The 23,523-nt window shown below is 45.4% G+C and overlaps 1 protein-coding gene across 2 annotated transcripts in view; it reads right to left on the bottom strand.

The window, feature by feature from the left end:
- Positions 1-23,523, bottom strand: part of greb1 (growth regulating estrogen receptor binding 1) — a 205,571-nt gene that overhangs the window by 46,018 nt on the left and 136,030 nt on the right. For both annotated transcript variants that reach the window (XM_067984281.1, XM_067984280.1), the window contains 3 exons: positions 9,344-9,446; positions 5,338-5,490; positions 1,310-1,452 (listed from right to left, as the gene is read on the bottom strand). In XM_067984281.1, the coding sequence (XP_067840382.1) occupies positions 1,310-1,452; positions 5,338-5,490; positions 9,344-9,446 (399 nt within the window). The remainder of the gene's footprint in view (positions 1-1,309; positions 1,453-5,337; positions 5,491-9,343; positions 9,447-23,523) is intronic.

Here is a 23,523-nt window from a genome sequence, read left to right as displayed (position 1 = left end):
TCAGAATGAACGAATCATGGCAGCTGCCAGGGAATCTCGCACACACGAGAAGGAATCTTTTGCAGTGGTCATAAATGAGCTGAGCGTTGATGGAGTGATACCCCTTTTCTGTTGATGAACAGTCCTGGCTCATGCTCGTATTGCTATATGCGTACAATCGATTGCACCCTTTACTCGTGGGAAACCAGCCACAGAGTGGAATCCCACTGCCCTCCGTCTGGCTGAGGTCGTCCATGGGGAAGTTGATGTATTGCGAGGCCCTGCGAAATAAACCATCGATGACCTGGACTTGTGGGCAGATGACAGAGACCCCGGCGATGTCACTGGTGGCACCCTGGAATGATCCGAGGCGAAGAAGTTGGGGGCAGTGGTCACCTTAACAGTGACGGGTAATGAGATGCTGCCTGGCCCAGCCGGGAGCAGCTAGGCATGAAGGAGGCTGCAGATGTCTGCGAATACCTGGTGACTCACTCACAGCCTCCGTATGCACCGCTCCTCAGGGAGGTCCAGGAAGTTCAGCCTCGGTCTGTAGGTGCTCTGATGAGGGTAGTGCCTCCTGCGACGTCACTCCCTCAGTTGTTCCACTCTCTGCTCCTGTGCAGGTGCCTGTGGCGTAGCACTGTGTTGTGGAGCTCCAAGTGGCGGAAGTACATGCCGTGCCTGGCGAGGATGGTGATGTTCCTCGTCCTCAGATGTACTGGTGAATGCAGCCATCGCTTACCCCATCCTGATGGTGTCAGTTTGAGGGGGTCCAAAAAGTTGGTAAATAGGTGTAAACAGAACAATTCTGAGTGGAAACCAAGAATTTTCAGTCTAAACACAAAGATCTCCCAGCCAAAAGTTTGTCTGAGCGATCTGAGTGCCCTGCTGCAATAACTCACCTTTTATCCCCATCTGTCAAACAGGGATTTAAACAGCTCAAACCCGACTACTTTCCAATGCCGTGTTTCACACAGCACGAGAAGCACGTTGAGGCAGCGTTAAAATCGCTTGCCTTCATTGTTAATTGGAATTATGGACATTTCAAGTACTTTAAGTACTTGATTTAGTGGTTTAAATATCGTCCTGCTGCCTTTAATTGCCGGCAGGACTTCCGGGTTCAGGAACGGTGCGCGCACTCAGATGACTCTGGGTCATGCGCGTTCTTCGGCAGGTTGGAGCCGGGATTCCAGTCTGCTCCAAAAAAACTCAATTTTCTTTGCCCCTCCGCCCCTGCAGATTTCTTTTAAAATCATGCCCTATGACATAAAACCAATGAATTTCTAAACAACAGTACTGTTACTAATTCCCATCCCAGCCACATGCATACCTGGCATCTGGGATTGAAACCCATGTATTCATGGCACTGCTCACAATGGTGGTATGTGTTATAGGCAGCATATTTGGACAACCTCATTCGTGTTGTATGGCGTCGCAGATAGATGTCATCTTCTTTCTTATTGGCTTTATATCCTGTTAAGTTAGGGAACTTTGGTAAGCAACAGGCAGAAGCATACAAGGATAGATTTTACTAATTTGTGTTCCCAGTGTGGAGCTTAGTACAGTGAGAGTGTATGCTTCCATCTACTCACTTTAATAAACAGAAAATCCTGTGCTGCCCGCTAACCCAAATTCTGGATAGGCACCCCTGGCAGGGAAAGCTCCACTCTGGGAATGCAAATTTGTGGAACAATCTATACACTTACAATAGTATAAAATTGGGCCAGGAAGTAAAGGTCCTGATGAAAATGGGTGAGAGGAGGATAATTAGGCCATGTAGCTTAACTTTCTATAATCCTGACCATTGGATCCACGAGTTCACAGTTAAGTACCAGTGTATACTCTAATCTTATAAAATTAACATTCTGCATCTCCTCTTGCATTTAAGTGACATTACCAGACTTGGTTAATAACTGGTAATTCCGTCCTGTAACAAATATTACCCAACCAGCTGGATCTGGACCTACAATCTCTCTCTCTCTCTCTCTGTAAGTCAGATGTAAAGAATCTTACAACACCAGGTTATAGTCCAACAATTTTATTTGAAAATCACAAGCTTTCGGAGATTATCTCCTTCGTCAGGTGAGCGTGGGATTCCTTGAACGTTTTGCATTTATAGTCAGAGAACAATACCTGGTGATTACAGATAATCTTTCCAACTGCCCGTTGTCAAGGCAATCAATGTGTTCAGACAGAGAGGTGTTACCTACAGGACCACCGAATATACAATCCGAAAGGAAGAGAAAGACAGAGAATGACCCGTTATATTAAAAACAGATAACTTTTTTGCGCTGGTGGGGTTACGTGTAGCGTGACATGAACCCAAGATCCCAATTGAGGCCGTCCTCATGGGTGCGGAACTTGGCTATCAATTTCTGCTCGACGATTTTGCGTTGTCGTGTGTCTCAAAGGCCGCCTTGGAGAACGCTTACCCGAAGATCGGTGGCTGAATGTCCTTGACTGCTGAAGTGTTCCCCGACTGGGAGGGAACCCTCCTGACTGGCGATTGTTGCGCGGTGTCCGTTCATCAGTTGTCGCAGTGTCTGCATGGTCTCGCCAATGTACCATGCTCCGGGGCATCCTTTCCTGCAACGTATGAGGTAGACAACGTTGGCCGAGTCACAGGAGTATGAACCATGTACCTGGTGGGTGGTGTCCTCTCGTGTGATGGTGGTATCTGTGTCGATGATCTGGCATGTCTTGCAGAGGTTGCCGTGGCAGGGTTGCGTGGTGTCGTGGATGCTGTTCTCCTGAAAGCTGGGTAATTTGCTGCGAACGATGGTCTGTTTGAGGTTGGGTGGCTGTTTGAAGGTGAGTAGTGGAGGTGTGGGGATGGCCTTAGCGAGGTGTTCGTCGGCATCGATGACATGTTGAAGGCTGCGGAGAACATGGCGTAGTTTCTCCGCTCCGGGGAAGTACTGGACGACGAAGGGTACTCTGTTGGTTGCGTCCCGTGTTGCGTCCCACCTCCCAAAGATACACAAAGCCAACACACCCGGACGTCCTATCGTATCAGGCAACGGAACCCTGTGTGAGAACCTCTCTGGATACGTCGAGGGCATCCTGAAACCCATCGTACAGGGAACCCCCAGCTTCTGTCGCGACACTACAGACTTCCTACAAAAACTCAGTACCCACGGACCAGTTGAACCAGGAACACTTCTCACCACGATGGACGTCTCGGCACTCTACACCAGTATCCCCCACGATGACGGCATCGCTGCAACAGCATCAATACTCAACACCAACAACAGCCAATCTCCAGATGCCATCCTGGATCACAATGTCTTCACCTTCAATAACCAGTTCTTTACCCAAACACACAGAACAGCCATGGGGACCAAATTCGCACCCCAATACGCCAACATTTTCAGGCACAAGTTCGAGCACGACTTCTTCACTGCACAGGACCTCCAACCAACGCTATACACCAGATACATCGACGACATTTTCTTTCTATGGACCCATGGCGAAGAATCACTGAAGAGACTACACGATAACATCAACAAGTTCCATCCCACCATCAAGCTCACCATGGACTACTGCTCAGAATCGGTTTCTTTCTTGGACACACGAATCTCCATCAAAGACGTGCACCTCAGCACCTCACTCTACCGCAAGCCCACGGACAACCTCACGATGCTCCACTTTTCCAGCTTCCACCCTAACCACGTCAAAGAGGCCATCCCCTATGGACAGGCCCTGCGAATACACAGGATCTGCTCAGACGAGGAGGAACGCGATGGACACCTACAGACGCTGAAAGACGCCCTCGAAAGAACGGGATATGACGCTCGACTCGTCGATCGACAGTTCCGACAGGCCACAGCGAAAAATCGCATAGACCTCCTCAGAAGACTAACACGGGACGCAACCAACAGAGTACCCTTCGTCGTCCAGTACTTCCCCTGAGCGGAGAAACTACGCCATGTTCTCCGCAGCCTTCAACATGTCATCGATGACGACGAACACCTCGCTAAGGCCATCCCCACACCTCCACTACTCGCCTTCAAACAGCCACCCAACCTCAAACAGACCATCGTTCGCATCAAATTACCCAGCTTTCAGGAGAACAGCATCCACGACACCACACACCCTGCCACGGCAACCTCTGCAAGACATGCCAGATCATCGACACAGATACCACCATCACACGAGAGGACACCACCCACCAGGTACATGGTTCATACTCCTGTGACTCGGCCAACGTTGTCTACCTCATACGTTGCAGGAAAGGATGCCCTGGAGCATGGTACATTGGCGAGACCATGCAGACACTGTGACAACGGATGAACGGACACCGCGCAACAATCGCCAGTCAGGAGGGTTCCCTCCCAGTCGGGGAACACTTCAGCAGTCAAGGACATTCAGCCACCGATCTTCGGGTAAGCGTTCTCCAAGGCGGCCTTTGAGACACACGACAACGCAAAATCGTCGAGCAGAAATTGATAGCCAAGTTCCGCACCCATGAGGACGGCCTCAACCGGGATCTTGGGTTCATGTCACGCTACACGTAACCCCACCAGCGAAAAAAAGTTATCTGTTTTTAATACAACGGGTCATTCTCTGTCTTTCTCTTCCTTTCGGATGTTTCTCCCTCTCTCTCTCTGTCTTGTGTTCTGGCTGTTTGTATATTCGGTGGTCCTGTAGGTAACACCTCTCTGTCTGAACACATTGATTGCCTTGACAACGGGCAGTTGGAAAGATTATCTGTAATCACCAGGTATTGTTCTCTGACTATAAACGCAAAATGTTCAAGGAATCCCATGCTCACCTGACGAAGGAGATAATCTCCGAAAGCTTGTGATTTTCAAATAAAATTGTTGGGCTGTAACCTGGTGTTGTAAGATTCTTTACATTTGTCAACCCCAGTCCATCACCGGCATCTCCACATCATGGCTACTATCTGTAAGTCAGAGGCATTTCATGCAAGCACAGAACATGCACCTGTGTTCGCACCTGTGTTCTGGACTCCATAAGGCAGATCTTCCTCTCCTGGCATTAACTGGTAGCTGCAGTGCACCAGACAGTGCATGATTTTTTCAGTAGGCTCTCACCAGCATGGAGAGGGCAGACTTCGACACAGGTAGAGTTGCTTTATTGGATATGATTAAGAAACTATAAGGAATTACCAGCATTTAAAGGGCAGGTCAACTGGAAGACCCAGGAGAGACTCAGTAAAATCTTCTAATTTGAAAGGTAATAGGGTTGGATTTTCATTGTGCCGGCTTCTGATCCATTATAGTAAGTTTTTAATCTAATATAACATTTTAATAATAATATAATAATTTTAATATAATTGGAACAATTTTTTGCTGGCTATACATTGACAGAATTTAAAATGATGAAATGATTGACCTTTGTTGCTTGCAAGGTCCCTTGAAAAAACTGAACTTGCATCTTCATACTTTGGATCATGAACAATGTAGTCAAATGGCAATTTACTGAAAGTCTCCAAATCAGGCCACAGTATGCTCTCTTTCTGTTGTGGGACAGAATCTTCTTTGGCTTCTAAAAGATCAAATGGAAATGAAATTTTAAGTTTATCCACTCAATTCTGCTGCTGCACATTTCCAGTAACAAAGATTCAATCTTCTGTGCGTAAATGTCTAGCGCCATTAAAGGTGATTACTGTGATTTCCTCACATCATATTAAAACAACCTATGCTTGCAGAACATGATCAGCATTATCTCCTGACAATTAGATAACATCGACATTATTTCCCATTAAGATAATGATTTCTAACCCCTTTGGCTTTATAATGGCTGTTATACCCTTATTAGTTTGAGAAATTAACAATGTAAGTATGAAAGCTTTAAATATGTCATAACAGGCACGGGTGGTGAGTTAGAAGATGGTAATATAACTGAGGAGTCTATTGACAGCATGAATGATAACAACACACTTGAGTACCAGTAGAGTGCATGTGCCAAATTACAGTCTTATAACATTTTTCTAGTTATATTATTTTCCCTGTAATAATTCAAGGAAGCTTGTTATTGTGTCCACCATTGCTCATTTTCACTGTGCATGGACAGTCTCGTGCAAAAAGCTGCTAACAACTGCTATGAAGAAGAAAACAGCCTCACCATTGAATAAAACCATCTATAGAACTGAACATTACATACTTATAAGATAAAGCCAGACTTTTGTTTAAAGAGTGTCTTCAAACCTAAAACTTCCAACTCTGCACTCTCACGTGATGGTTATAAATTGCTCAATTCACTCTTATGTTTAATCGTATCTTCTGAACCCTCAACTCAATCACTGCCTTGTAACCACCCTCAGTTTCCATTATTCTCCGCCGTTTTGAAATTACGCTGTGGGATACAAACATATGAAAACTTAATGGGGTTTAAATTCGATAACCCCCGAATCCAAACACGGGGGTTATCGAATGTCACGGTGCATGATTAACCCGCACCTGGTCATTGCGATGTGAGATTTGTGCTGCCTGATCATTTACCTGATTCCTGTGTTCAGCCAGCGCTACCTGCGCCGTTGATTGGCTGCACGCACCAGCAGGAGTCGCGATATGGGGCGTGGCCAGCACTACTTAAAAGCAGCCTGCACCTCTTAAAGGGGAGGTGCACTGTCAATGCGATCGGTGGAGGAGGGCAAGTGGAATGGCTGGACTTGCAAGAAAGCGTGCATGGAGGCCTTGATGGAGGAGGTGGACGTATGGAAGGGCATCCTGTACCCGCAGGGTGGCAGGAGATCCTCCATACGCCAGCTGCAGAGACAGTGGGAGGAAGTGACCCTGGAGGTGAATGCCAGGAGCATTGTACCACGCACGTGGATGCAATGCAGGAAAAAGTTCAAAGATTTGACTCGAGTGGTCAAGGTGAGTGAATTCAAGTGTCAAGTGGCACATCCTACCAACTGCACCACTGCTCCACGCATGACACCCCCCGTCACCCACCCACCAACAAACAGCCCTTCCATATGCAACGCTGCACTTTGGACACTGTGGGGGGAAAGTTGGATAAGGGTCGTTTTTGGGCGTAGGTAGCGTGATGTGCTATTACCCCATGCCCAATGGCCCCTGTGCTGGCAGGACGCAAGTTTCAACCCACCCGAGGACTCACCTGCAATCAGCGTTCCATTCCAGGCCTAGCAGGTGGAATCAATGCAATTTGCACTTTCCACCACCAGAGGAGCTCAATCTCTTAAAGGGAGGATGTTTCTTAGAAATCTCTTAAAGGTAGCTGGAACCTGTTATTTGCTGAAAATAACAGTTTACTGTCTGCACGGAGTCTGAATGGAGATCAGGCATCACACACGTAAGACACAGATGCAGGTCCCATCTCTATGTTTACACACTGATGAGCTATGTTAAAACATTGAATAAAGGTTGTGCACCACTAAATCCCACATCCTCCAATCTGCACGCCAGATCTCACCAATCTGCCGACATGAGTTGGTACCAAGCCTGCGAGAGTGCATGCACCAAGGTTCTCTGCTGATGAACTAGAGACGTTGGGTGCAAGAGGTGGACAGAAAGAGGTGAGATGCTGGGCACAAGTGCGCAGGAGCTGAGGCAGGGGGAAGAATACTGCAGGTGCCAGCTCGCCGGAGGGCGAGGTCGCACGATGGTTCTGCTGCCAAGGAGTCAGATGATGACTTCAATGGGCCAAGCTACAGAAGACAGCTGATGGGTGTACACAACCAAATGCTTGGTGCACTGGAAAGCCTGCCAGAAAACCTGCGACAATGTCATAGGGCATGGAGGTGTCCAGCTCCAACTTGGCACAGGGCTTTGTGCAGAGCTTGGCGCCCATCCTTTCCCACATTGAATGGGTGGTCACCTCCATCAGCACACTTGTGGAACCCACCATGACGCAGCGTCTGATGACCGATGTCTTAGCTTTCATTGCTGCACAAAAAGCTTCCATTGTAGCACAAAAAGCTTCCACTGCAGCACAAACAGATGTCATCAAAACTCTGCATGCTTTATTTGGAGCTCAGACTGCTACTTTGGAAGCTCAGACTGCTGTGTTCCAGGCTCAGACTGCTGCTATTGTGCCTACTGTGGAACGGGGCTTCCAGGGTGTCACACAGTCCAGCAATCTGTCCTCCAACATATCACCAGGATTGCTGAGGCGCCGCTCCGGGAGAGTGGCAGTGGAGCCATAGCAGATGAACCTGCTGTCCTCTCTCAGGATGAGAGCATTCCTGCTCCCACTCCTGCCATTCTGCCAGTGCCCTTGTTGTTGCCTGTCAGCCAGCCAGACCAGATTGCTGTGGCCCAGGCCAAGATGGTGCAGTCTGAAGCCGGGCCCTCCCGGTCCAGAGCTGCTCGTGGTCGTCCTCCAAGGCCATCTGCATGCTCTTTAATTGAAGGTCAGCAGCCTTCCACCACCCATGCTCCAGCAACTGGGGATGCACCTCGTAGGAGCACTAGGAAAGGCAAAGGCACATGAACGACAGGCAGTAAGGGAATGTACAAGAGTGAATCGTGCAATGTTGTATACATGATTTCATGTGTAAGTTTATAAATTTGTATTTGAAGTCGCAGTTGATGGTGTTTTTTATTTATGCGATGAGTTGCAGGAGGAAGCAATGTGTAATCGTAAGGAGGACAATTAGATGGTCACATGGGAGAGGACGGGTGGGGAGTGTCAGACTGTTGGCGACTTGTGAGGTGTCATTGAGGTTAGTGATATCGCTCATGAATAAGGTGAGCACGCAGAGCCATGGCAGACAGGGCCTGCGGACCTTGTTGCCTCCTTGCCTCTTCCTCCACTTCCTCCTCCGTCTCCAGCTCAGGGTCTTGCCGGATAGGCGGTAGCAAGGGCTGTTCCCTCACAAGGGCAAGGTTGTGCAGCATGCAGCATGCGATGACGAATCTTGATACTCGCTCAGTGGAGTACAGCAGGGCTCCAGCAGAACGGTCCAGACAGCCACATAATATACTGGGCAAAACCTTTAACTTCGGCAAAGGCGTCAAACGGGCAGTATCGGATCAGCCTTAAGGAAAATCGGGGGAAGCGTATAAAGGGGGGGCGAATCCGATACCGCCCGTTTTATGCTCCCACCAAAGTTGAAAGTTTCAACCACTATTTTATAAGGACTACGTAATACCATGTAAAACAGATGTACTATTCTGCTTCTAATGTGAAGATGATTTTCTGTGTTTTTAAAAGTGTGAATGCTAAGATCACTGAGAGGTTGCCTACATTCTGACTTCTGTGTCAAATAACTGTCTTTGTTTCTTTATGTCTTTTGAAGTGTGACACAGAAATTTGAAACTTTAAGTGTGACAGACAAGAAATGCATGCTATAAATATTGTTTTTATAATATTATAGATAGATGTTTAAAGGCATGCCAGGGTCTAGATTAAATATAAAATAAGCACTTACTGAGGTTAATTTCTTCTTCGTCATAAACATCTACCTCCATCAGTCGAATCAACATCCTCGACAGAATGCTAAGGAACTGAAGATAAGCTCCAGTCTTCCCCACCTGAGAACAAAGACACACATTAAGGCACAAAGCATGTTTACAAAAAAGCCATCAATCACTTTGTAAAAATACAATCTTCCACACCCAACGGATTACAGAACAATGTGCAGCATAATAGGCCTGGAAAAGGCACATGACCACATGAACATTTATTATTTAATTTCAAGAGACTCACGCAAGAGACTCGAAATATGGTGGTGGAATTCGACTTGCACCCAAAACGGGCAGCAAGTCAGCAGAATGGTTGCTCCGTACGCCAATCCATGTCGATCCGAGGCCTGAGCCAAATCTGACATCGGGCCTCATTTGAATAGAGGCAGTGAGCTGTGGGCGCCAAATGGGCTTTCCGTGCAGCTCGCCAGTCGCAACCTGAAGAATTCCAGCCGGCGCAAAACAGACGCCCGTAAGTTGAATTTCTCCCCCATAGTATCGTACAATTTTACAGCATAGGAGATAGCCACTTGCCCCATCACAACCTTGCCAGCTCTCTGAAAGGCTAATCCACTTTGACTCATTCCCCTGCCCTTTCCTCATATCCTTCTAAATTCTTTCTTTTTCAAGTATTTGTCTATTTCTCTTTTAAAAATTATGAATTCTGCTTCCATCATTGTTTCTGATCGGGCATTCATATCCTAAAATAATTCTAACCTCTCCCTTTGTTCTTTTGGTGATGATCTTAAATTTATGCCCTCTTAATCATCCACTCACTGACCAGTGGAAGTAGTTTTTCCTGACTTACTTTGTCAAAATCTCTCAGAATTTTGAACATCTCTATTAAATCTCCTTTTAACCTTCCAATTTCTCCAATCTTTGTTCTTATGAACACACGAAATTGATGGGCAGGAAAAGTCCAGCTGGTCCATCAAGCCTGCCACACACCATGATAGCCAGAGCATCGTGACTAAACACTTCCCCACCCACCACCACCCCCCCTCCACCCCCCAGCCATATAATCTGCTGGGAGAGGCAAGAAAAGAGAAAAAACCCAGGGCCAATAAGGGAAAAAATACTCTGGAAAATTCCTCTCTGACCTCTTCAGGCGATCGAAATCAGTCCAGGAGATTACATGGACCAAGTCTTATCTATAAAGACACTTACCTTCTATATGATGCGATCTCTGCCCCAGTCAAGAACCAGTCCATAATATAAGTCCTTCAACCTTGACATAATATTAGTGAACCTCTTCTGCATCTCTCCATGGCCTCGACATCCTTATTAAAGTAAGGCACCCAAAACTGGACAAACTGGGGGTAATTTTATCTTTCGATGATAGTGTAAAACTGGTGATAACGAACCTGCTGCCCATTATACACCGCTCCCGATTTTCCTTTCCATTGATTTCAATGGAAATGAAAACCAGGAAAGGTGTATAACAATCGGCTGATCCGATATCGTTCATTTTACACTATCGCCTGAAGTCACAATCACCCCCAGTATTCTAAATCAGCCTAACCAATGATTTGTATAGGTTTAGCATTATCTCTTTGCTTTTGTATTCTATGCCCCTACTTATAAAACTTAGGATCCTAAAAGCTTTGATTTTACAACTTCATCAGCTTGTCCTTCCATTTTGATGATGTGTGTATCTGAACCCAAGTTTCTCTGCTCCTCTCCTCCTTTAAAAATTTTACCATTTGGTGTAAACGTCCTCTCCTTATTCATCTTTCTGAAATGACGTGGAGATGCCGGTGATGGACTGGGGTGGACAAATGTAAGGAGTCGCACAACACCAGGTTATAGTCCAACAGCTTTATTTGAAATCACAAGCTTTCGGAGCTTTGCTCCTTCGTCAGGTGAAGTGAAGAGTTGCATAAAGGCACAGCATATATAGTTAATATAGATAATCACAGCAATCAAAGGAGTGTTCAAACAGGTTAGTCAGAGAAACATTACATCCAAGAATACTGAGGTAGGGTCACCAGGGGTGAAATGTAGCAGATGCTGGGGTTTGTATTAAAAACAGATAACTTTTTTTTTGCTGGAAATCGCAGCAGGTCCGGCCGCATCTGTGCATGGAGAACAAGCCAACTACGATTTGAGTCTGGATGACTCTACGTCAGGTGGGGTTACATGTAGCGTGACATGAACCCAAGATCCCGGTTGAGGCCGTCCTCATGGGTGCAGAACTTGGCTATCAATTTCTGCTCGACGATTTTGCGTTGTCGTGTGTCTCGAAGGCCGCCTTGGAGAACGCTTACCCGAAGATCGGAGGCTGAATGTCTTTGACTGCTGAAGTGTTCCCCGACTGGAAGGGAACCCTCCTGTCTGGCGATTGTTGTGCGGTGTCCGTTCATCCGTTGACGCAGTGTCTGCATGGTCGCGCCTCCACTACTCGCCTTCAAACAGCCACCTAACCTCAAACAGACCATCGTTCGCAGCAAATTACCCAGCCTTCAGGAGAACAGCGTCCACGACACCACACAACCCTGCCACGGCAACCTCTGCAAGACATGCCAGATCATCGACACAGATACCACCATCACACGAGAGGACACCACCCACCAGGTACATGGTTCATACTCCTGTGACTCGGCCAACGTTGTCTACCTCATATGTTGCAGGAAAGGATGTCCCGGAGCATGGTACATTGGCGAGACCATGCAGACACTGCGACAACGGATGAACGGACACCGCGCAACAATCGCCAGACAGGAGGGATCCCTCCCAGTCGGGGAACACGTCAGCAGTCAAGGACATTCAGCCTCCGATCTTCGGGTAAGCGTTCTCCAAGGCAGCCTTCGAGACACACGACAACGCAAAATCGTCAAGCAGAAATTGATAGCCAAGTTCCGCACCCATGAGGACGGCCTCAACCAGGATCTTGGGTTCATGTCACGCTACATATAACCCCACCTGACAGAGTCATCCAGAGTCAAGTCGTCGTTGGCTTGTTCTCCATACACAGATGCGGCCGGACCTGCTGCGATTTCCAGCAAAAAAAAGTTATCTGTTTTTAATACAAACCCCAGCATCTGCTACATTTCACCCCTGGTGACCCCACCTCAGTATTCTTGGATGTAATGTTTCCCTGACTAACCTGTTTGAACACTCCTTTGATTGCTGTGATTATCTCTCTGCCGAGGTGTGATAAAGGGCAGTTAGAAAGATTATCTGTAATCACCAGGCATTGTTCTCTGACTATATATGCTGTGCCTATATGCAACTCTTCACTTCACCTGACGAAGGAGCAAAGCTCCGAAAGCTTGTGATTTCAAATAAAGCTGTTGGGCTATAACCCGGTGTTGTGCGACTCCTTATATCTTTCTGAAATATATCACCTCGCATTTCTGCACATTAAATTTAATCACCTGTGGCATTGTTCATTGCTACTGTAGGCGGCAGTAAAGATGACTAGAAACATGTTACAGCATTATATAAGACCAAGATAAGCGTTAATAGACAGTGTCACCTTGCAATAACACAATGTATAATGAACTGTGTCTTATCAGTTATTAGAATTCTATGTTGCTTCTTCCCTTGCTCTGCTCTCCAGTCATAAAAACTTGAGTTGGGGTGAAAAAATATGTTTCCTAGCTCTTAAAAAAGGTCTAATAGTGTGTGTGTCCAAGTGAGAAGTGTCAGGTGGAAATCTTTTGACTCACCAAAAAGATGCTTCCTTGTGTTCAATATTGTGGATTACAATGCGAAGCAACTTACGCAAAATTTCCCCAAATGTTAGAGAATGAATTGGACGATCTATTGCATTGAATACCTTCTTCTAAAAAACACTTCATCAAGCCCTTTCTCTGATGCCAAATACATCACAGTCAAAAGAATGGTCTGTCTCCTTCAGAAAATTTATGGAAATACTTACCAGGAATTAATGTTGATTCTTGTGCAATCAATTATTGTGCAATAATCACAAGGCTTATGATCCCTTTTACCAATATATTAAAGGAGATCCATTCCTTTTGTAATGGTGTGCATTTCAAATGAGTTTCCAGTGGGGCTAACATTTGTCAGTGGAGGCTCCCATCAGAATCAGGTGGAAGCATCCTAATATTAAAATATGATGAAAGCAACATCATTTGGATGTCAATGGCATTTTCAACCCTCTATGTTGAAAATAGTGCAGTTCTAAATATCGCCCGTATGAATTTGGTTCAAGGACGTGCAAAATTATGTATGTGAGTGTTAAGGTATTTAAAAGGGCAGCCAGCAATTTTCAAGTGTGTTTAGAAATTGCTTTTTTTGGTCTTCAGAAGATTTTTTCTATTGTTCTCCATTGTGCATGTAAAGGGGGTTCGTAAGAGGGCTTTTGGTGCCCCCACTTTTGAAAGCTACCTAAACCTTTGGACAATGAGTGCCCCAAGGGAGTCCCTCTTTATTTGACCAACTTGGACAATGAGGAGTAGGAAGAAGTCAAGGATGTCATTAAAGGACTGCGCCTCACAATCAAGTGTGCAGACGAAGGTGAGCATCCTGGACTTGTCAAAATAGTGATGTATGCCGGAGCTACATTTCACCAGGGAGGCAGTGAGAGTATCACATGCTGCAAGATGACCTGAAGGCAACTCAATGAATTACTGAAAAGTAAACTACTGAACAGCATCAACACATTATGAAATTGAGCTAGTAAAATAATTTTAAAATAGACTTGCTTCTGAAAAAGGGCATGGATGACAAAACAAGTTGGATAGATGATTTGTTTAAAACACACACATATAGCCGTAGTTTCCATCTCAAAACATGCCACAAATATGAACTGCACAGCCTTTCAGAAACATACAGATCCATTCATTGGTGAGAAGTACAAAGATAGTGTGAAAGAAATTGTGTTATGGTTTTCTACATTTTCAAAACCTAACGCAACAAAAGTTATATCCTATCACTTAAAAATCTAATTTGTCATTGGCTCCAGCCTGACTGGACTTGCTGTGTGGGATTCTGGACATTATGATTGATATGCTAATACAGGAATCCAGGGGGCCTTAGCAAATCCAGACGCATTTACCTTCAGCTTGCAGCTGGTTGCATGAGGTCTGCACATTGAGAGCCAGAGCCATTAACACAGATTTCACACAATATAAAAGCAGCTTTTGTTGACTAGTTCTGTGGCTGCAGACACAAAGGTGTTCTGTTTGCCAATGATCCCAGAATTAGTATTAGTACTATATCTTATGATGTGGAGATGCCGGTGATGGACTGGGGTTAACAAATGTAAGGAATCTTACAACACCAGGTTATAGTCCAACTGTTTTATTTGAAAATCACAAGCTTTCAGAGGCTTTCTCCTTCGTCAGGTGAGCGAGTGTGGGATTCCATGGAAGGTTACCGTATTTATATTCAGAGAACAATACCTGGTGATTACAGATAATCTTTCCAACTGCCCGTTGTCAAGGCAATCAAAGTGTTCAGACAGAGTGATGTTACCTACAGGACCACCGAATACACAAACGGCCAGAAAACAAAACAGAGAGAGAGAGGGAGAGAAACATCTGAAAGGAAGAGAAAGACAGAGAATGACCCGTTGTGTTAAAAACAGATAACTTTTTTTCACTGGTGGGGAAAATATCTATATCTTAGATCATGTTTAAATGATTGTCAAAAGAAAATGTTTTTTCTTGTTTGAAGCACATCATTCAAGCATTGTTAATTGTTATCTAAATTACTCAATGCATGTCTCTCTGGTCATCCAACTTCATTGTCAATTAAGGACACAAGAACATAAGAAATAGGAGCAGGAGTAGGCCTTACAGCCTCTCGAGCCTACTCCGCCATTCAATAAGATCATGGCTGATCTTCGACCTCAACTCCACTTTCCCGCCCGATCCCCATATCCCTTGATTCCGAGAGTCCAAAAATCTATCGATCTCACATGTACATATGAAATAAAAACTAGGCCCATCTGTTAATCCAACCCCCAGCATAAGTGCAGAGTTCAACAAGAAACATGGCAATAAATTTTTTAAAATTAGCGCTCCCAGGATGGAGCTGAATGTGCATATCAGGAATTCAGGCACAGACGTCAGAGCACCCATTCATCAAATCAAGACAAAAGTCAGCTGATAGATCTGTCGTTTGGAGCCAAAGCTTTTCAACCAAGTTTGAGCGAGGGGAAGTCATAAAGGTAGAAATTATTGCTGGTGGTGTTATCGAAAGTGCTCGTGCCAAATTGCTCTCACTGCTATTTTAACATCATCATACTATATATTTAAAAGGTCAGCATATCTGTTAAAATAATGGAGAGTTATATTTGTTACGAGTGCATCAAGCATTGCACGATAAAATCAACAACAACATGGAGTTTCCACCCTTAGCACTGTGTCCTATAATCAGGTCTCTGTTTAATACTGCAAGTTTGTATTACATTTCTGCTCCAGAAAAGCTTGAAAGCAGATAATTCTCTGAAGGACTTATGTGAAGATGGCCTTGTGCAAGTTAGTTCGCTAAGGGAAAACAAAATGCCAGGGCCTGATGGGATATATCCTAGGATCCAGAAGAAGTTGAGGGAGGAAATTGCAGAGACCCTAGAAATTATATTTCAGGGCTCCGTTGAGTGCGGATGTACAGGTGGACTGGAGGTATGCCAATGCAGTACCCTTTTTTAAAAAAGGGAACCAGAGCTAATCCAGGTAATTACAGATCAGTTAGTTTAACATCTGTGGCAGGGATAATTTTAGAGCTTTTAATTAAGGAGGAAAATACCATTGGGTGATCGCTTTGCTGAACACCTCCGTTCAGTCCGCAAACGTGATCTGGTCGCTTGCCATTCCAATTCTCCGCCCCACTCCCACTCTGACCTCGGCCTCTTACACTGTTCCAACGAAGCTCAACAGAATCTCGAGGAACAGCATCTCATCTTTCGTTGAGGCACTTTACAACCTTCCGGACTCAACATTGATTTCAATAACTTCAGATCATAACCACTGCTCCCATTTTCTCAGAGAGCAGGCGCTGCTAATGGTTCTGCTGTTGCTATTTAGGGCTCCTCTAGACCCATCTTTTGTTTCTTTACTTCTCCCATTACCACCATCCTTGCCTTGCATCATCAGCCCTTTTGTCATTTAATCACTCTTGCCCTCCATCATAGAAACATAGAAACATAGAAAATAGGAGCAAGAGTAGGCCATTTGGCCCTTCGGGCCTGCTCCACCATTCAAAATGATCATGGCTGATCGTCTAACTCAGTAACCTGTTTCTGCTTTTTCTCCATATCCCTTTAGCATTAAGAAATATATCTATCTCCTTCTTGAATACATCTAATGACATGGCCTCCACTGCCTTCTGTGGTAGAGAATTCCACAGGTTCACCAGCCTCTGAGTGAAGAAATTTCTCCTCATCTTGGTTCTGAATGGCACACCCCATATCCTGAGACTGTGACCCCTGGTTCTGGACTCCCCAGCCATCAGGAACATCCACCCTGCATCTAGTCTGTCTAGTCCAGTCAGAATTTATATATTTCGATGAGATCACCTCTCATTCTTCTAAACTCGAGTGAAAATAAGCCTCGTCGACCCAATCTCTCCTCATATGTCAGTCCTGCCATCCCAGGAATCAGTCTGGTAAACCTTTGTTGCACTCCCTCCATGGCAAGGACATCCTTCCACAGATAAGGAGACCAAACTGTACACAATACTCCAGATGTGGTCTCATCAAGGCCCTGTATAACTGCAGTAAGACGTCCCTGCTCCTGTACTCAAATCCTCTTGCAATGAAGGCCAACATACCATTCGCCTTCCTAACTGCTTGCTGCACCTGAATGCTCGCTTCCAGTGACTGGTGTACAAGGACACTCAGGTCTCGTTGCACCTCCCCTTTTCCCAATCTATCACCTTTCAGATAATAATCTGCCTTTCTGTTTTTACAACCAAAGTGGATAACCTCACATTTATCCACGTTGCACTGCATCTGCCATATTCTTGCCCACTCACCCAACTTGTCTAAATCACATTGGAGCCTCTTTGCATCCTCCTCACAGCTCACATTCCACCCCAGCTTTGTGTCGTCTGCAAACTTGGAAATGTTACATTTAGTTCCCTCATCCAAATCATTGATATATATTGTGAATAGCTGGGGCCCAAGCACTGATCCCTGCGGTACCCCACTAGTCACTGCCTGCAACCTGGAAAAAGACCCGTTTATTCCTACTCTCTGTTTCCTGTCTGTCAACCAATTCTCAATCCATGCCAGTATATTCCCCCCAATCCCATGTGCTTTAATTTTGCACACTAACCTCTTGTATGGGACCTTATCAAAAGCCTTCTAAAAATCCAAGTACACCATATCCACTGGTTCTCCCCTATCTATTCTACTAGTTACATCCTCAAAAAACTCCAGTAGATTTGTTAAGCATGATTTCCCTTTCATAAACCCATGCTGACTTTGTCCAATCCCGTTAATGCCTTCCAAGTGTTCTGTTATCACATCTTTTATACTAGACTCTATCATTTTCTCCACTACTGATGTTAGGCTAACTGGTCTGTGATTCCCTGTTATTTCTCTTCCTCCTTTTTTAAATAGTGGGGTTACATTTGCCACCCTCCAATCTGTAGGAACTGTTATAGAGTCTATAGAATTTTGGAAGATTATCTCCAATGCATCCACTATTTCCAGGGCCACTTCCTTTAGTACTCTGGGATGGAGATTGTCAGGCCCTGGGGATTTGTCAGCTTTTAGTCCCATTAATTTCCCGAGCACTATTTTTTTTTACTAATACTGGTTTCCTTCAGTTCCTCCCTCTCACTAGACCCTTGGTTCCCTAACATTTCTGGCAGGTTATTTGTGTCCTCCTTTGTGAAGACAGAACCAAAGTATGTGTTTAATTGTTCTGCCATTTCTTTGTTCCCCAATATAATTTCCCCCATTTCTGACTGTAAGGGACCTACATTTGTCTTCACTAATCTTTTACTCTTGACATATTTATAGTAGCTTTTACAGTCAGTTTTTATGTTCCCTGCTAGTTTACTCTCATACTCTATTTTTCCCCTCTTAATCAATCTTTTTTTTTATTCGTTCATGGGATGTGGGCGTCGCTGACGAGGCCAGCATTTATTGCCCATCCCTAATTGCCCTCGAGAAGGTGGTGGTGAGCCGCCTTCTTGAACCGCTGCAGTCCGTGTGGTGACGGTTCTCCCACAGTGCTGTTAGGAAGGGAGTTCCAGGATTTTGACCCAGCAACGATGAAGGAACGGCGATATATTTCCAAGTCGGGATGGTGTGTGACTTGGAGGGGAACGTGCAGGTGGTGTTGTTCCCATGCGCCTGCTGCTCTTGTCCTTCTAGGTGGTAGAGGTCGCGGGTTTGGGAGGTGCTGTCGAAGAAGCCTTGGCGAGTTGCTGCAGTGCATCCTGTGGATGGTGCACACTGCAGCCACAGTGCGCCGGTGGTGAAGGGAGTGAATGTTTAGGGTGGTGGATGGGGTGCCAATCAAGCGGGCTGCTTTATCTTGGATGGTGTCGAGCTTCTTGAGTGTTGTTGGAGCTGCACTCATCCAGGCAAGTGGAGAGTATTCCATCACACTCTTGACTTGTGCCTTGTAGATGGTGGAAAGGCTTTGGGGAGTCAGGAGGTGAGTCACTCGCCGCAGAATACCCAGCCTCTGACCTGCTCTCGTAGCCACAGTATTTATATGGCTGGTCCAGTTCAGTTTCTGGTCAATGGTGACCCCCAGGATGTTGATGGTGGGGGATTCGGCGATGGTAATGCCGTTGAATGTCAAGGGGAGGTGGTTAGACTCTCTCTTGTTGGAGATGGTCATTGCCTGGCACTTATCTGGCGCGAATGTTACTTGCCACTTATGAGCCCAAGCCTGGATGTTGTCCAGGTCTTGCTGCATGCGGGCTCGGACTGCTTCATTATCTGAGGGGTTGCGAATGGAACTGAACACTGTGCAGTCATCAGCGAACATCCCCATTTCTGACCTTATGATGGAGGGAAGGTCATTGATGAAGCAGCTGAAGATGGTTGGGCCTAGGACACTGCCCTTTTGCTGAATTCTAAACTGCTCCCAATCCTCAGGCTTGCCGCTTTTTCTGGCAATTTTATATGTCTCCTCTTTGGATCTAATACTATCCCTAATTTCTTTTGTAAGCCACGGTTGAGCCACCTTTCCTGTTTTATTTTTGCGCCAGACAGGAATGAATAATTGTTGTAATTCCTGCACACATTCTTTAAATATTAGCCATTGCTTATCCACCGTCATCCCTTTTAGTAAAGTTCCCCAATCTATCATAGCCAACTCGCACCTCATACTTTCATAATTTCCTTTATTTAGATTCAGGACCCTAGTTTCGGATTCAACTACTTCACTCTCCATCTTAATGAGGAATTCTATCATGTTATGGTCGCTCTTCCCGAAGGGACCCTGCACAACAAGATTGTTAATTAATCCTTTCTCATTGCACAATACCCAGTCTAGGATCGCCTGTTCTCTAGTTGGTTCCTCAATGTGTTGGTCTAGAAAACCATCACGTACACACTCCAGGAATTCCTCCCCCACAGTATTATTGCTAATTTGGTTTGACTAATCTATATGTAGATTAAAGTCACCCATGATTATAGTTGAACCCTTCTTGCATGTGTCTCTAATTTCCTGTTTAATGCCCTCCCCTACATCTCCAGTACTGTTTGGGGGCCTATAGACAGAACGTTTTCTGCCCTTTGGTGTTTCTTAGCTCCACCCATACAGATTCCACATCGTGATTTTCAGGGCCAATATCCTTCCTCACTATTGCATTGATTTCCTCCTTTACTAACAATGCTACCCCAACTCCTTTCCCTTTTTGCCTGTCCTTCCTAAATATTGAATACCCCTGGATGTTCAGTTCCCATCCTTGGTCACCCTGCAGCCATGTCTCCGTAATCGCAACTATATCATAACCGTTAATATCTATCTGTGCTGTTAATTCATCTACCTTATTGCGAATGCTCCGCGCATTAAGACACAATGCCTTTAGACTTGTCTTTTTAAGATTGCTAGTCATCTTAGTATTATTTTGCACTATGGCCCTATTTGTTTTTAGCCCTTGTTTTCTCGGCCTTCCACTATTGCTTCTTCCCTTTCTGTCTTTTGTTTCTATCCTCGTTTCCCCCGCCTCTGTCTCCCTGCTCAGATTCCCATCCCCCTGCCATTCTAATTTAGACCTTCCCCAACAGCACTAGCAAACACCCCCGTGAGGATATTGGTCCCGGTCCTGCTCGGGTGTAACCTGTCCCGCTTGTGCAGGTCCCACCTTCCCCAGATCCGGTCCCAATGTCCCAGGAATCTAAATCCCTCCCTCCTACACCATCCCTGCAGCCATGCATTCATATGGTCTATTCTCCTGTTCTTATGCTCACTAGCACATGGCACTGGTAGTAATCCTGAGATCACTACACTTGAGGTCCTGCTTTTTAATTTATCTCCTAACTCCTTAAATTCACCTTGCAGGACCTCATCCCTTTTTTTACCTACGTTTTTGGTACCGATATGGACCATGACTACTGGCTGTTCACCTTCCCCCTCCAGAATGCCCTGCAGCCGCTCTGTGAGATCCTTGACCCTAGCACCAGGGAGGCAACATACCATCCTGGAGTCACGTTTGCAGCCGCAGAAACGCCTATCTGTTCCCCTTACAATTAAATTCCCTATCACTATAGCCCTGCCACTCTGAAGAGAGTTAACGGCAGCTTCTCAAAGCAGTTGGAAGAGGGTAGTGGGGTTCCTTAAGGTTAGTTCGAGGGCCACTTCTGTTCATTAGCCTAGAAATTCAGGGGTGCTCCCCTCCGCGCAAGGTACAGATGGAGAGATCTGAAGAGCCCTGGATATTAGGCCTCAGGCCTCATTCGAATCGGAACAGCGCTGCAGGAGAAGCCCAAGGTGAGTGGATAAAGATTGGGCCGCTGCTCGTGTCACAGCAGTCCACAGGTAAGTGACGGCCTCATGGGGGGATCGTGGGCCTTGGTTGGGGGTGGGGGGGTGGTACTGATAGCCTGTAGTGGCCCCCGTGATCGGGGATCTTGGGGCTGGGAGCGATAGAGTGATTTAATGTGGGGTTGGGAGGAGCACTCCTGCTCCTTCTGGCTCCACATTCAGAAGTAATTAACTTACTTTGTTTACTGCAGGCATTCTGTAGGGTTGCTTTCTCTGAGTGCAGCCTGTGATGGCGCTGGCTGCCTCAGAGCAAACCAATCTTGCAATGGGGACCTTAAACAGGCATTAGGCCCCTTACTTGCATATGTAAAAAGCCTAATGCCTGCTTCAGGTGTGGGTAAAGAACTCCTCTTGTTTATCCTTACCCAATATGGCAGGCAGTGCAGTTCCGGTCGGATGTGTGCGCGTGCTTCCTGCCCGCCATTTTGGGAACAGGAGGCAGTGTAGCACCTGAATAACGGGAGTTATTCAATTCATAGGTCACTGTTTTTATCGATGACCTGGGTGTTGGCCTAGAGGGAGTGTTGTCGACATTTGCAGATTATATCAAAATAGGAGGCATAATTAATTCTTTCGCGGACCAAAAAAAACTGCAATTGGATATTGATAAGTTGGAGGGATGGACTAAAAAGTGGCAGATGGAACTCACTGTCAGTAATTGTGAGGTGATACATTTTGGTAAAAAAAATCAGCAGTAATTATACACTGAATGGAAGTAGGCTGAGTGCTGTGGAAGAGCAGGGGGACTTGGGGGTACAGGTTCACAGGACATTGTAGGCAACACCTCAGGTTGGTAAGTCTGTAAAAAAAAACTAATTGAATTCCAGGTTTTATCTCCGAAAGTAACTGAAGAAAAGCAAAAAACTTTAAAAGTTGAAAGCAAACAACAGGTCAGTCAGAAAGGACAAGTTAATGTTTGGGTATTACCCTTCAGAACCGCAAAAAAAGTGAGCAGCATTTAAGATAGGAAAAGAACAAAGAAAAGGGGGAGGAAATGAAAAACACCCACACCAGAGAGGAAATAGGGTGGAATGACCTGTAATGTGCTTAAAAGAAAAACAGGAGATGGTTAAATGGCTGAGGTGATATTAACATGAGACGATTGGAAGAAGCATAATAAAAGGACTCAAAGACAAAAGAGAGACAAAGACCATGTGAATAGCTGAGGTGGTGGGGGAGGTACATCAGCTGGCAAATCGAAACAGGAGAAGCTGGCAAAGCAGAACAGCTTTCAGTAGCCTAAAAAGAAGGAAATCAGGCCAACACTGACGGTGTAGACTGTGTTTTTATTTTTTTCCGTTCCCCCTTCCCAGTGTACTACCCCTTTTTAAACCCTCTTCATTTTTTTCAATTCTAACAGAGGATTACACCCCAAACATTAACTCATCTGCTCTCTCCGGGGTAACTTAACTTTGGGTCATATAACCACTGAAAGGGAAAATCAAATAAACAATGCAGCTTCTGAATTGTGGGAGATGGGCCTGCTTGTGGGAACGGCCATGGAAACATTGAAAGGGAAACGGTATTTAAAACTTGAAGCATAGATAGTATCAATCTTTTTTATACACATGACCTTGTGCAATTTTATACAATATAGTTCTGTATGACCTCCTTTGACATTATCAACTACTCTTTTGTTTACCTATTATCTTTACAGTCCATGTGGTTTTTAACTGACAGATTGTACACCTAACATTGTACAGAATTAAATCCAAGTTACAGGGGGAAAAGAAAAATCGAAGCAGTACAAATAATTTGATTTATCAACAAACACAAAGGCCTCAAATTTACTGACTGTTTTTGGGGTGCTTGGGGCTTAAAAGCAGTGTACGAATAATTTTGTGAGTGGATTCTGGGGCATGAACCATTTCTGCAGAGTTTCCACCCCATAATGGCAGCGCTGTAGTTTCAATCGTGATCTGGGGCCTTCCACGCACACTGCTGGGGGCTCCTACTGATATATTAAAATGCAGGTGAAATGCCCAGAGCTCGTGAATTGTGCTCCTATTACACCAAGAGTAATTTACAATGAGTTAAAAGAGGCGTAACCGTTGCCAGTGTTAGCTGAGAACAGCAAAAATAGGGTTCCCAATCATCCCGGAATGACCGTGAGTTTCTTGGAATCGGGGGTTAGTATGTGGGTGGGGCAATGCCTCTCCATAACCGGCAGGAACCTGGTGATAAGGCGTGAGGTACTCGTGGTGTTGCTCTATGTGGCCAGT

The sequence above is a fragment of the Heptranchias perlo genome, chromosome 5 (assembly GCF_035084215.1).
Source record: "Heptranchias perlo isolate sHepPer1 chromosome 5, sHepPer1.hap1, whole genome shotgun sequence".
Classification (NCBI taxonomy): Eukaryota; Metazoa; Chordata; class Chondrichthyes; order Hexanchiformes; family Hexanchidae; genus Heptranchias; species Heptranchias perlo.
This window is presented reverse-complemented; position numbering and strand designations above follow the sequence as displayed.